The following is a 14,962-nucleotide window of genomic DNA, read 5'->3' as shown; positions in this document are numbered from 1 at the left end:
TCTAAAAGAATTAAATAAATTTTTAAATATTCTAGAATATAATATTTAAAGATTAATATTAATTATTAGAATTATATATAAGATTATTTAACATAAAGTATTTACTTAACATACGCTGTTTATGGGTTCAGATCTAGAGTTTAGAATTTAGAGTTTAAGGTTTAGAAGTTTGATATTAGGGTTTATGATTTATAATTTAATAATTAGAGTTCGAGTTTTAAGTTCAAGTCATTTAAATTTACTAGTTGATGTAATTCAAATTGAGGTTTACGGTTTATGGTTTAGAAGTTAGGGTTTAGGGTATAGAATCTATGGTTTAGGGTTTAGACCTAGGAGTTTAGAGTTTAAGATTTAAACCGTTTTAATCACTGATTTACTGGTTTACTGCTTCAATTGGTTCAACCGTAATATAAGCGAAAAAACCAAAGTTGCGAAAACTGGACCGGTCATAGAACTAAAGTAATAAAGGGAGGAAATCAATGAAAATAAAGAGGAGCACGAAGAATATGTTGATAAAGAACGGCGAAAATTGAAGTACTCACGACCGACGACGGCGTGGACAAAGCGGGCTTCACAGCAAGCACAGAGTAGCGGCGGCTGTTTGCTCTAACAGGGTTAGAGATTTTGCCATTTTAGTAAATACGGAGAGTGAGATAGAAGGGAGAGGGGATTGGGGTCTTCTACGCATTTTTCTTTTCTTCTTTTTTTTTTTTACCAAAACGATGCCTTATGCTGAAGAGGAGAACCAGAGCTTCAAAAAATTCGGTCGGTTTTTTGCCGGTTTTTTGCAGGCTAGTTTTAGACGTTAACCGGACCGGCCTACTAACCGGTTTTCAGTTAACCCGGTCGATCCGGCCGGTCCGGTTCGATTTTCAGAATCTTGGAAAAAACTGTTTTATAATAAAAAATATAAATAAATTATAAATAAACATCCTAAAATATAATTATAATCTAATGTAAACCTTTAAATACATTACAAATTTAAAGCATTACATGAAATTTCATCAGCCAAAATCTTATAATCTTATAAAAGATGAGGACAAGTGAGGCTTCATTATAGAGTTAGGGCATGAGGGTGCCTTCTAAAGCACAGAGGTGTGGAGCCGTGCGGCGAAACAGCTGGCCGAGTTAGGGAGAGTGAGTAAGTGTTCAATGAAAGAGGAAGTGGATTAGGGTTCAGGACTTTACCGTTTTCCTTATTAATGAACAAAACGGGACCGTTTTGGTGAAAAATTTGAAAATTGGCCGGATTTCGGTTCGATTCGATCGGCCCATTCTTGGCCGGTTCGATAATCCAATAATAACAATTTTAAAATTTTTTTAATAATTAGGGTTTAGGGTTTAGACTTTAGATATTATAGTTTAAAGTTTAGAAGTTAATGATTAGGGTTTGAGTTTTAAGTTCATATAATTCAAATCTACTAGTTCACGTAATTCAAATTTAAGCATATAGTAATAAGTTAAACCATTATTCACTTACTTGATTAGAGTTTAGCGTTGATAAATTGGCATTTATAGTAATATTTAGGTTATCCTATTTTAAATACATTTATGTTATCCTATTTAACATTTAACATTAGGGTTAAGATTTAAAAGTAAATAAATAATTTTTGCTATCCTTTTTAAAATATATTCTATTAAATTATTAATACGTTACAACTTGATATATGATTAGAAAAATACATATTAAATAACTTTATATATACGTTACCAATATATTACTACAATAATAAATGATTATAAGTAAATGATTTATTTCTTTTTTTTAAATAAAACTTACTAATTTATTAATATGTTGCAATTAAGTTGTTATTGCAATTATGAGATACGCATTAATTGTCAATTCATTCAACTAATTGTTTCATGGTCAATCTCCTATGTAATTGGTTCATAGTCAACTCTGGGAATCAATTTGTGGTCAATAATTATTTTATTATTTAATTAATTTTTGTTTTTATAACTAAATCTCACATCAATTCATTATTAATATCGTGTGACAGATTATGAATAACAGGAGATATACAAAATTGATGCATAAATTAATACTTAATAATTAACAAACATGATATTAAGATTAATGTTGTGCTTGTAATTGGGTTTAATCTAGTCACCAAAAAAATATTGGGCTTAATCTCGATAAACAAATTAAAAAGGTAAGATGGTAATAAAATTATATATTGGACCATCAACTAAGTTCATGCTCAATCTTATATAGGCCACATTTCAATAATTAAACTGTTAAAATTAGTTCAGAAAATTTCATTCATAAAACAATAAAATGTCGTCACATAAGTTTTAAAATAAAAATTTTTTGTATGTTCTTCCTTCTCCATACCAAGACTTCCTGTCACGAGTCACTGCTTTCTATTTTTATTAAGATCATGAACCTCTCCATTCCAAAATAGATTTTCATTAGGCACATTATAATAATATGGAGAATATGACTGGTACAATGGTGTTCCATTGTATGGATGATAAGATGGAACGGAAAATCCTGAAAAGGTAGGATACACAGGTAATTCATTCAAATGCTGGTTCTGGAGCTTCACATGATCTATTAGATTAGGTTGACATGTTTTTCCAATATCATGGTTATTTGGTTGTCCACTCTAAAAAAATACACACAAAAAAAGTTTAATATTTTATTAGTTAAAAAAAAAACACTACTATTATATGTGTAATCCATTCACGATACAAACCTTATGTGCCTTATGTATATTAGAACATCTTCGTTTATGCTTTTTGGACCTTAGACTTGTGTCATCAACTCTTGTATCCTACATATAGGCATCTCATATGACATGATTAAGTAAGTATATATTTAATGAAATCTAAAATTAAAATGCATATATAATAAAATTGCTACAAATTACTGTTTTTGAAAAAAAAATATATTAAACAAAAAAATAATGGTTCTTATGAAGAGGCAAATTTATATATTGATGTTCACTTTAACATACCTTGGTAGCCTTAACTCCATTCTTATTCTTTTGTGTAGCTAATTTATTTGTTCCATTGTCACTAAAATATCTGCGATCTACACTCTGAACATTGCTCTCATCATTGCTTTGGTAATTTGTTTCTTCCTCAGAATAACTCTACAATATAATAAAATACATTAGACAATATTTAAATAAATAGATAAATAATCTTTAAAAATTTTGATAAAACAGAAAATTAAAATTACCTTCACATCATTGAGTTCATCACTCGATTGGTGATGACTAGTATGTAGGACGTCTCTGCTGTATAATTCGGGACACCTTCGAATCGTATGACCACGACATGTACAATGAGAACACTTACGAGATTTTATTGCCCATCTATTTAGACGAGGGGCTCCCTTTGTCTTCACAACAGTTGGGTCACCGACCATACACGCATTAGAAAGAACCTTGGACTCGGGATCGCGTCTCTTTTTAAGCTTTTGGATTAGTCCAAAAATGTCATCTCTAATCTCCATGAAGTCATCTCGATTCTTTGATGCCGACTCACATAATGTGAAACACAGTGTTGCTAGAGCACCATATCTAATACCAGCAATATTTTCAGAGTCAGTTTCTGTGGATGTAACTGAACATACATAATCCTTCTTAGCATTTTTAGTCCACCTCGTGCAGACAAGAGTATCAGGAATGATATCGATGTGGTCATGTCTCATAATACAGAGAATATGACAACATGGAATGCCACGACTTTCAAACAAACGACAATCACAAGCAAACTTTTTAGTGACTTTATCATATTGTACTTCACATTCCCTCCCGAGTTGCCTGTATTTATTTATTCTCACCTTAACTTCATTGTTGCTTACTGAATGTGTAACAACATTTAATTTGCCAGCTTCTTCTATCTCACACCGAACCTCTTTAAACATGTTTCTAGTAAAAATATCGGCAGCTTGCTTCTCAATGTCTTGAAGACACGTCGTCAACACAGGAGTTGTAAACAATGATTTAAAATCGGATAAGAGTTCATTTGTCCGATACTATGTCAATGCTTCATTAAAGTTGTGTATCAATTCCAACAGGTAGCACTTTTTACTAATGTAATTCTTTATCAAGGAGTGGATACCTTCGCATTGTGACGTAGTCCTGATTCCACCGAAAAACTTATCATTTAAATATGAGGAAGCCCACATTTCTTTGATCCCGTATGTCTTTTGCAACCATTCATTCTCAAAAAGCCCGTACTCAGATATCAAGTTATGCCATCTTCTCTCAAACTCTTCAGGAAAAAATTTCCATACATTAAGAGCTTTAACCCATCTAAGAATTTTGAATTTTTTATAGCTTCACAGGCATTACGGTATAGATGCCATGCACAAAGACGGTGTGCAGCGTTTGGAAGAACTTCTTTTATTGCCTCCCTCATTGCAAGATCTCCATCTGTCACCACGGCTATAGGTTGTTTATTACCCATTATCTCCATGAACATATTCAACACCAAAACATAGGTTTCCCGCTTCTCATCGGATAATAAACCACAACCAAAAATGCATGTTTGTCCATGATGATTTGTTCCTGAGAAGACAACCAACGGCCTATTATACTTATTTTTTTGGTATGTCGTGTCGAAGGCCAACACATCACCAAAACATTGGTAATCAGTGATGCTAGATCCATCAGCCCACACTAAATTATCAAGCTTACCATCCTTCAAAGTAAACTTTCCTTGCAATAGTGGATCTTCATCTGCCTTAGAAATTAGGTAACTCAATGCTGCATGTGCATCACCATCTTTTATCTTAGCACGCCTCGATCTGTCAAAATGGTTATATAGATCTTTTTTTGTGAATCCCGCCATGTTCGGGCCTCCTTTTTGTGCCACCATGAACCCCATTATATGACAAGTTCTAACACCATAAAATGCAAACTATCAGCCTGTGCTTTATCAGCGTCAGTCATTGTTCGATATGCCGGAACGAACTGGATATACTTAGGTGGGATGAGGTCATGGTTGTGAGTCTCTTCAAATTTGGTGACCCGCCACTTTTGTAAAATCAAGTCATAGTGAAATATAATCTTTGCTTGACACATTACACGTGTGATTAGCTTGTGATCTTTTTTCTATTCTCCATCTCCAAGTACTTTTTTTATGTGTACCCTCTCTCTTACAAACCATCTATCGCATATTAATGTTTCCATTGAAATCTTGTCCTTTTTCGTCAAGCCTCGCAACAAAACCGTGCACTCTAGCATAATTTCTATAAAAATCACAACATTGATCAACAGTATCAAACTCAATACCCTACATGTCATCATAGCTTAATTCATTTAACTTCTTCTCAACTTCTTGAATTTTATAGCTACAATTTGATACCTCCATGGATTCACTAAATTTACCCTCATTGTTGATAAAATCTTCCTCCTCCTTATCAGAACTACTATCATACCCAAAACACAGCTCATCACATTCGATAGACTCCTCTAAGTTCTTATTGTCATCGATGTTTATGTTTATGATGAAATTCTATTGAAAAAATAAATCATAAAAATATTTAATTAAGATACTAACAAACTTGAAAAAAAATAACTTAATAAAAATAAAATAAATGATAAATTAAATAATTATAATTCGCTAGATTCAAACACAAAAACACAATCCAAGGCATAGATCAGACGAAATAGGCATAAGTTCCATGACTACAATTTTCTATAATTTCATATATTAGACAAATAGAAAAGCCACCACTAAGACTGCCATGAAGTCAATTTTCACATGTATAATTAGATACAGGCTAATTCACAAAAATGAGACAATTTTGGGCGAATGAAAGTGATACCAGCTAACTCTCTCCTTTCTATTTGGGTTTGGTTTGTAGATTGACAATGGAAATGTGATGAATTGAAACCAATAACATCTCTGCACAACTCATGATAATCAAAAAAGACATACCACTTAAAACGAGCATGAAACTATTTAAATACCTATAGACATGAGAGAAGGAAGACAAACACAACCAAATTAAATTAGATAAGAAAAACAAATTAAAAATGGAAATGATGAAACTGCCTTCAAACACGCAAAAAAAAATTAAATTAAACTAGACGGCCATGATTTGTTAAGTTCCAAAACTCCAAACAGAAAAGAAAAAAAAAGCTTAACCGAGTTTCATGATAGGTCGAATTTCAAAACTTTAAACATAACTCAACTGCATTCAAGAGAAAATTAAATATTAATTTCCAAAGCTTAACCTGTTTGACAAATGCAAATGCTCTTCATAGAATTGGTATACACACAACCAATCATTTATTGTTTCTTCTGTAATTTGGGGTGATAATTAAACAAGATTCCAAATAGCAATTTTAGGATTAAACAGTGAACTTATATTGGCTCAACAATTGAACTTATATAGTAGATATACAGATAGAAAAATTGTATCCATGGCAGCAAATTTGTTTCATAAAGAAATCAATAAAAATGAAATTCACCGTTTGAACATGCAAGCATCGAAACAATCCCATAACAAAAAAAATGAAATTCATTATTTAATCAGAGGATAAATGCCTAACCTAACGTCAAGGGTGTGGTGATGGGAACGCCGCTACGCTGGTGGATTGGAGGCGCGAACACAGGAGTCACGGAGGCTCAGGACGTGAGAGACGGCGGCGACATTGCTGTTGGAGGCGGAAAGAGGGGGCGCTGTAATCGTGGTCACGGAGGCTAACGACGGGTGATGGAGATGGAGATAGACGAACGCCTGTGAGATAGAAGGGATCTAGCGGTGTCGGTGAGCGGCGGCGGTGAACGACAATAGTAGAGAGGTTCAGATATGAAGAATTGGGTGTTCAGCCAGTGGGTGTTTTGATAGGAAGAGAAGACTAAGATTTTAAAATTATTTAATTATTAATTGACTAGAATTAATGATGTCACATGTCTATATTATATTGGTCCACATATATAGAATATGAGTTTTAGCACAAATGTTAGGATACGAGAGCAATCACCAATTAATTATCAACGTGCAGTTTTGTTCTCGGGAGATTATTTCATGCGCCTTAATTAATATCTTCCGTATCATCGCTCACTACTCAGAAACCAAAATTTTGAACCTTTTAAGAAACTAAACTAACGCAATAATCAACAGAAAACTTATATTCCCAAGGGTTTAGTAAAGAGAAAAAATAATAATTAATTTGAATTCATAATTAGTTCAAGCGTTTTTTCTCCTGTGTCGAATACCTTTTTTACGCATTTTTTACAATATAAAGTATCTGTGCAAACATATAAATCATATAATTTTTTTTTACAATTAAATTCATTAATAACTAGTTTTTCTCTATTGATATAATATATCCCATCTATATATTTTAGGTTGAAAACTCACGTGAAATTAATATCTGAGAGCCATTAGGTAAAAATTTAGTCAAATTATCTAACGATTCTCAAGTATTAACTTCACGAGAAGTCGACTATATCTTAGTTTTCACCATATTTTAGATTATAGAATGGATATCATCTATGAATTAGTTCATCAGAAAAACAAATGCGTTCACTATCAAAACGAGAAAGAACTGTCTACAAAAGAGAGAATGAAACATTAGTAGAAAATTGCAACTTGCTGGCGTTTACCACTTTGCAAATTGAGTTGGTTTAGATTTTATTATGATCCCCATAATTTTAGAAACACTAGAAACGTTATCCATTTCCAACTCAATAGTTTTGTCTGTCTTCTGAGGAACAAAGTAGCAACTACCTCGCCCTATGGTGATTACTGTAACAGTAGACTCTTCTAGCTAAAAGCTGACCTTCAAAACCTTGAAATGCTTTATAGCAAGAGTAGAATGACAATGCCATTTCTGGAGAAAAAAAAAATAACCCTTTGCTCTTGTTTTTTAAGACAATGCAATCTTTCTTTCTATTAATATTACTGTTATCTGTCAATAGAAGTAGTTGATTATTACGTTAACATATTGAGTTGAACATTAAATGGTAATATAAAATGAATAAGTATTTATTTGTCTCTAAATTTTAATTAGAGACTTATTTATTCTTATTTATTCAAATAAAATAACATCATTTTGATGTCAAATTAATTAGAAATTTATTTGTTCAGAATTTATTTTTTTTTATTTTATAATTGAATTTAACTAAAGACATGTATTAAGATTATTAATTTAAAATTTTTTATAAAACATTTTCTTTTTATAATTAAATTTAACTAAAGGCACGTATGATAACTTAGAGTACAAACTGCCCATTAGACGCCCTCTCTTTAGTATTACCAAACTTTTTTCCTAATATTTCGGTGTACTTAACATTTTATTCAAAAACGTCTTACATAACTAAGCATATTAACAAAAGAATGCTTTTTAGTTTAGTGTTTTACATCTAAAAAGTGTAATTTGATTTCGCGCCTCTTAAACATTAAAAAGAAAGGTGTTATTAACTTAATATAAATAGGCATTAGCAATTTAGCATATAAATAAATGATTTAAAAATAATGACATTTTAATAATTAATTCAAATACTACAACAAATGAATATTTTCAGGTTTGTCATAAACTAAATATTTTGAAAATAAAAATAGATAATATGTTGGTTAGTCCACTAAATACATTTACATTTCTGTGAAATTTGTCACAAATTACCAATGCATTGCATTGAGGTCCAAACAGGCAACCCACGTGTAAGATGACAAAAGTCAAAGCAAAAGTCAAGCGTTGACTCACTCTTCTCATTCTCCTTCTTCTCCAAACAAAGAAAGCAATATTTTTTCCTCCATCAAAACATTGAAACACTCTCTTCAAACTCCTTCAATTCTTTTCGTCACACAATGAACCAATATCATTCCACAATTATCACTCAACACCATCACCATGACCTCTCCTGCACCCGCCCTCCACTCCATCCACGCCTCCCTCTCCGACCTCTGCGCTCCACCGCCGGATCCACGCCGTCCCTTCCACAACCCCCGCTGCTTCTCGGCGTTCGCTCGCCGCCTCCAGATAGTCCTCGATCAACTCCTCCTGTTACTCCCGCCCACTCCACCGCTGCCCGTTCAGACGGCGCTGAAAGGCATTGCCGGCGACCTATCCAAGGCGGCGGAAACTGTGTCGTTGTACGAAAACGCTAGCAAGATCTTCGTTTTGTTGAACTGCAAAACGCTGTGCTCGTCGCTGCAAGAACAAACCGCCGCTATTTCGGGGTGGCTGGCGTTGCTTGATTCGGGGATTGAGGAGTTCCCTCAGCTTCGAAAGAAGGTCTCCGATCTTAGCAGAGACATGAAGCTCGCACAATTTAGGGTACAAATTTCATTTCTTTTCATTCATTTTAGTCCTTCACTTTATCAGCTTAATTAATTTGGCTAGCATAAATTATATTTTTGTTTTTAAATAAAATTTGTCAAAAAAATTTTTAAGATATCTTTAATTTTATTTTATTTTAATTTTGTTCTAAAAATTTTTAATTTGCATGAAATGAATCATTTTTAAAAAATTTTCATTGATCAAAAGTGCTGTAGAATTATTTGGTTGTTAAGAAAAATACTTTCCATTTATATTAACAATAAAAATATTTTTAAAACATTTAAACAAAGTATCCAAACGTCACCAAAAAAAAAAAACAAAGTATCCAAACGTGACTAATAGTGGTCTCCAACAACAAAAACAGTTGACATGGCAAGTGATATATATGGTACTTTTTTCTCGTTTATTTGATGGGTTTAGCTAACATTTGTTGACATATATTAACGTTACTATTAGTAAACAATTTTAAATTTTTATTTAAATAAATATATAATAAACAATATATGGAACTTTTTATTTTTTTTATAAAAAAATTCTTCATTAATATTTTTAACATGTACTCTTAATACATAAAAGAAAAAACTCAAGTACAGGTACGTGAAGTTGATAATTGAAAACTGTTAGATGAAAATTTATCAGTCAAATCATTTAACGTCTCCCAACTATCAATTTCACATGAAGTTGACTGCACCTGAATTTTCACCGTTTATCCAATTAATTTTACTTAAAATGCGATGAGATTACGTTGTTGGTCATCTTAGTTCGCCAGCGACATTAAGAGATGAGTTGATATGTTACACCACGATGCTTGCAGTGCTGCAATTCAATCTAAACATCAAGACATAGACATGTATCACTAAGAATAATATACACCATGCATGTTTAGATTGGACAACGACCAAATCTTCTAAAGAACTATACTTAGATTTTGACCATTAGAGAAGTACGTTGATCTTTTTAGTTTATTAAGCTTCAACAACAAAATCCAATCCCCATTGTTTTTGGCTCATCTTTTGTGTTATTGTCGTTAATGTTTTTTATGATAGGTCACAGAGAATGAAGAGAGGGTGTTGTGTGCATTGGAGAAGGAAGGGCAAGGGAGAGATACAAGCAAAGCAGTGCAGAGTGCCATTATGATGGATTTGGCTCGTGCTTTTGGGGTGGATCCTCATGATCATGCTGAGTTACTCACCCAAGTGAACCTCTTCAAAGACGATGCCTTGCGCTCCAAGTCGGTCCTCGAGACAAGAATTTTGGCTTCCCTGGAGAGAATTCTTAAGAACTGGTCCGTCAAACCTGCCATAGTGACCCGGAATATGGACTTTGATATTGAAGATGATGATGATGCTAATGCTCCAATTATGCCCTTCAAAAATTTCCTTTGCCCATTGACCAAGGAAGTGATGACAGACCCTGTTGTGGTGCTGGAGTCCTCTCAGACCTATGAGAGGACTGCAGTTGAGTACTGGTTTTCAAGGTGCATTGAGAATGGCATCGACCTCATTTGTCCGGTCACTGGAACCGTTCTTAAGTCCTTGGAGCTGAAGCCCAACATTGGCTTGGCAGGGGCAATTGAGGAGTGGATTGGCAGGGTTGTTGAATATCAAGTCAAATCTGCAGCACAGCATCTGATTGAGGAGCCGTTGTCTATTGATCACGTCGAGCGAGCGCTGGATAATCTTTATAAGGTTTCTGAAGAACACCCCACTAGCAGATATGTTATCAGGAATGCTGGCATTGTGGTATTGATAGTGACTGTTCTTAGCAAGAACTCTAAAACTATTGGATCGCGTTTGAGAAGCAAAGTTCTAATGACTTTACTTAGCATAGCCAAGGACGAAGAAAGCAGGGTCAGTTTTATTTATCTTTTTTATTCTTACTTTCAAGTTTAAATTTTCTGAGTACATTAACAAAACACTTGCATACATTTTCCCCAACCAATACGCATAAATTCCATTTTTAGGCATGAAAAAGTGAATTAATGTGCATAAAATTATGTGGCTGCAATTTCGATCCTTCTAAGAGAATACGATTATGGATTATGCTTTACAAGGGTTGAACTTAGTGATCTGCTTAGAGCTCTGTTAGCTGCAATTCTTCTATTCCATATGTCTTAGTAGAAATTACATTAACCATTAGCTGATAGCTTTTCTGTGATTTCAATTTGTGGTGTTTCATTGAATTATTTTCCTTTAGTTTGTGGTATTAATGAAAAGGAGAAGCTTTTACTTTCTGAATTTAACATAAATCTTTACATACTGCCAGAAAATAATGCTTGAAAGGGGTATCACTAGATTGGCTATACATAGTCTTATTGGGAACTCTGAGAAAGAGAGAGAGTATGCTGTCAAGTTGTTATCAGAGTTCTGCAACGATGAAGATTGTTGCGTAAGAATTGCGTTGGAGAAAGGTGCATTAGTTCTTCTGTCAAGTATGGCTGGAAATCTGGAATATCCCTCTCTGTCTAATTTAGCCGAGGAAGTCTTAAAGAAGATGGAGAGAGTGGAAGCTAATGTTCAATGCTTGGCAGCAGCTGGAAGATTTGAACCATTACTTTCACGGTTACGTGATGGTATGTATTACACTAGTTTATGCTTAAAGCACTGGAGTGTATGGATTGGTTATAAATCAACATAAACTAATAATTTGATCCTCACAAGATTAAACTGCTAACAATTTATATTATATTTCTCATGCAGTATCTAAATGATCACTGCAGTGACAACTTGGTCTTTTAAGTGCCTAGATATTTATCTTTTTCTACTAACTGGTAGATGCTTAAAATTAGATATGTCAAATTGGAATTTGGATGAATTTTGGAGCAGGTTCTGATGGCGTTAAGATAGAGATGGCCTCTTTGGTGGGAAGGATGACATTGACAAATAGCTGTAAAGAACAAATTGCTAGGGACGGCGCCAGAGTATTTGTCGAATTGTTGTCTAATCCAGAAGGAATGGGACCAAGTTTGCAAGCATTATATAACTTGTCTGGATTGGATGACAATGCAGCCATCCTTGTTGAGTCTTCAGTCCTTCCATCTCTTCTGGAAATTCTTTTCAATGAGCAGGATCCTTCATGTGAGTTTAAGTCATTAGCTGCTTCAACAATTGCAAATATAGTTTCAAAGCCAGGGAATTGGGAGCTAGCATCTGCTGACAAGAAGGGAAATCCAATGCAGTCGGAAAATATTGTTTTCGGACTTTTGGGGATCTTAAACTATGTGTCCTCTGAATGTCAAGTGACCATTCTTCGCATTCTCTGCGGGATTACTTCATCTCCTCAAGCATCAGGTATTCATAGTGTGATTGTGATTCTTTAATTCAATGATTTCTTTACTCCAGGTCATGTTGATTTCGCAATTTTTCTACTGTTTAATTTGTATTACACAATAGGTAGATGTTTCAAACTGAGAATAATTACTTCACTTTCACCATATGTTCACCTTTTTCCAAGGTTCTACTATCAATAATTAGTTTAGGCTATTTTGTGACACCTCTTTAGAGTTTAGAGTATAGACCTTTTGTTAAATACAACAATGTTTTTTTATTCTTCATAGGAGAAGAATTTCATCATTATGACTAGAAGTACCCGAAATTGCATTTCCATTATATCCCAAACTAAAATCTACAGCAAATCCAAATTTTTTTAAGTCAATGTTTCTGTCACCAGCATTACATTAGTTCATTAGTTTCTGCTAGTTTTCAAATAACATCTTATTCTTTTGCATTGGCTTTAAAAGTTATTGACTCCTACTATTATGTATTGGAATGTTCTAAAGATTATTTACATTTGTTTATCTTATTCAGAGTCGGTAGCCATGCAAATCGTGTCTGGTGGTAGCTTTAGAATGGTTGCGCCATTTCTTCAACACTCGGAAATCGAACACAGACTCTTGGCTTTTAAGCTTACCAGACAACTATCCGAATGGTGTAGTCAAGATCTAACAAACGAGCTAAGGCTTTCAAACACACTTACCATTCTTGAAGATAAACTATTAGATAACCAATCAACAAACGATGAGAGATCAGAAGCAGCACAGATACTCGCCAACCTTTCGCTCTCAGAAGCTGAAGTGAAGACACTTTTAGGAGACAACTTTGTGGAATGGAGTGTAACTACTCTGAAAAACCAGAGCCGTGTTACAAATGCAAGGTTTTCACACTCTGGCATGCAGGAAGGCCTTCTTGGACTCTTGCTTCACTATTCTAAAAACCTTGATCAACAAACTCTTAATGTAATCACAGGAAACCGCCTCATGTCAGTTTTCTGCGAGCAGCTGGACTATACCTCGAAACCAAAGGTAAAACGCCTTGCTGCCATTGGCTTAAAAAACTTGTCAGAGCTCGGAAGCTTGCGCAATACGGATAGAGAGTTTGGAGTTGGACAATCATCTTCTAGCAGCTTATTCTGTTCTTACCTTGTCTTCATGTGTGGGAAAGCTTCTAATCAACCTTCCACATGTCCCATTCACAACATCCCTTGCGACAACTCCACTCAACTGTGCCTCTACAAGACCAATTCTATCAAGCCATTGGTTGATCTCCTAAGTGACAACGACACAAGTGTTCAGGTCGCCGCTGTGGATGCACTATCTACTCTCCTTTTAGATTACCATTCGCGTAGTTTCAAAAGAACTGTTGATGAGCTTGAGCATCTAGGCGTGGTTGATTCAGTGATCACTCTTTTCACGGAGGTTCGATCTGGGGAGCTTCAGGAGAAGACAATTTGGATAATAGAGAAAATACTGAGAGTGGAGAATCATAGCCAAAGATATGCACTCAATCAGCCTCTTGTGAGAGGCTTGGTTGAAGCATTCAAGCATGGGAATAGCAACACAAGGAAGCATGCTCAAGATGCTCTAACACTCCTTAAGCAGTTATCAGGTATTAGTGGTAAGGAATCAAGTCAATCTAGATCTAGGAGATAGCAAGAAATTCAATGATAATTATTGTTGCTCATTGACATAGTGCATGTATGATTAAACAATTATCTTTTTGTTGTATATCAGTTTACAAATGTTTAGTTAGCAAGCATAATTTGTCAACATAAAATCTGTAATAGGGTCATAATTAATTCTGAATAGGGCTTAACAAGCAAGAAAATATTTAATGTTAGTGGTTAAACTAGATCATGATTTGTGCAAGATATCAATTATTTATTTTTATTACCCCTCATGCACTGAACTAAAAGAAGGGTGCTACAAGAGGCTTTAAGGCCTAACAAGAGCACCCATTTGATGGTCTCAACGATTATGATCCAATTAATAAACGTGTTACATGCATGAACAAATAATACTATCTTTAAATTGCAAAAGCACTCTTCACTCTTCATTCAAAAAGGTCATAGAACTATCATGATCCATAACTATGCTTGCCTCATTGTAAAACCAACCATTTACTTAACACTTAAGCTTTGTTGGTTTGAGGCGAAGTGAGAAGAAAATTAGTGGGAGGGAGAAGAATAGAAGATAAGTGGATTAATTTCTCCTGTTTAGTTGAAAAGGAAATAGAGAAAAAAGTATAGAAGAGAAATGAAAAATGTGGTGGAATTTACCTAAAAATTTCTTTCCCATAAGAAAGAAATGAAAGAGAAGTGGATTGTTTGTCCAAATTAAACAACTAAAAGAAAATTAACTTCCACTTTCTCTTCACTTATTTTCTTCCATCCAAACAAAGCTATACCGCTACATAAGACTCAATAAACATACATAG

At 34.1% G+C, this 14,962-nt stretch overlaps 2 protein-coding genes across 2 annotated transcripts; one reads left to right on the top strand and one right to left on the bottom strand.

Moving 5' to 3' along the window:
* Positions 1-2,354: 2,354 nt before the first annotated feature.
* Positions 2,355-4,806, bottom strand: LOC107470928 (protein FAR1-RELATED SEQUENCE 5-like). The gene is made up of 6 exons (XM_016090377.1): positions 4,308-4,806; positions 4,075-4,227; positions 3,188-3,915; positions 2,961-3,098; positions 2,700-2,777; positions 2,355-2,609 (listed from the first exon to the last, which is right to left on the bottom strand). The coding sequence occupies exons 1-6, from the start codon at positions 4,804-4,806 to the stop codon at positions 2,355-2,357; spliced, it is 1,851 nt and encodes a 616-aa protein (XP_015945863.1).
* Positions 4,807-8,680: 3,874 nt separating this feature from the next.
* LOC107491115 (U-box domain-containing protein 44-like) lies at positions 8,681-14,584 on the top strand. Its single transcript, XM_016111915.3, has 5 exons — positions 8,681-9,248; positions 10,298-11,101; positions 11,517-11,823; positions 12,077-12,541; positions 13,058-14,584. Exons 1-5 carry the CDS (start codon positions 8,823-8,825, stop codon positions 14,176-14,178), a joined length of 3,123 nt encoding a protein of 1,040 aa, XP_015967401.1. The 5' UTR covers positions 8,681-8,822; the 3' UTR covers positions 14,179-14,584.
* Positions 14,585-14,962: the final 378 nt, after the last annotated feature.

The sequence above is a fragment of the Arachis duranensis genome, chromosome 1 (assembly GCF_000817695.3).
Source record: "Arachis duranensis cultivar V14167 chromosome 1, aradu.V14167.gnm2.J7QH, whole genome shotgun sequence".
Taxonomy (NCBI): domain Eukaryota; kingdom Viridiplantae; phylum Streptophyta; class Magnoliopsida; order Fabales; family Fabaceae; genus Arachis; species Arachis duranensis.
This window is presented reverse-complemented; position numbering and strand designations above follow the sequence as displayed.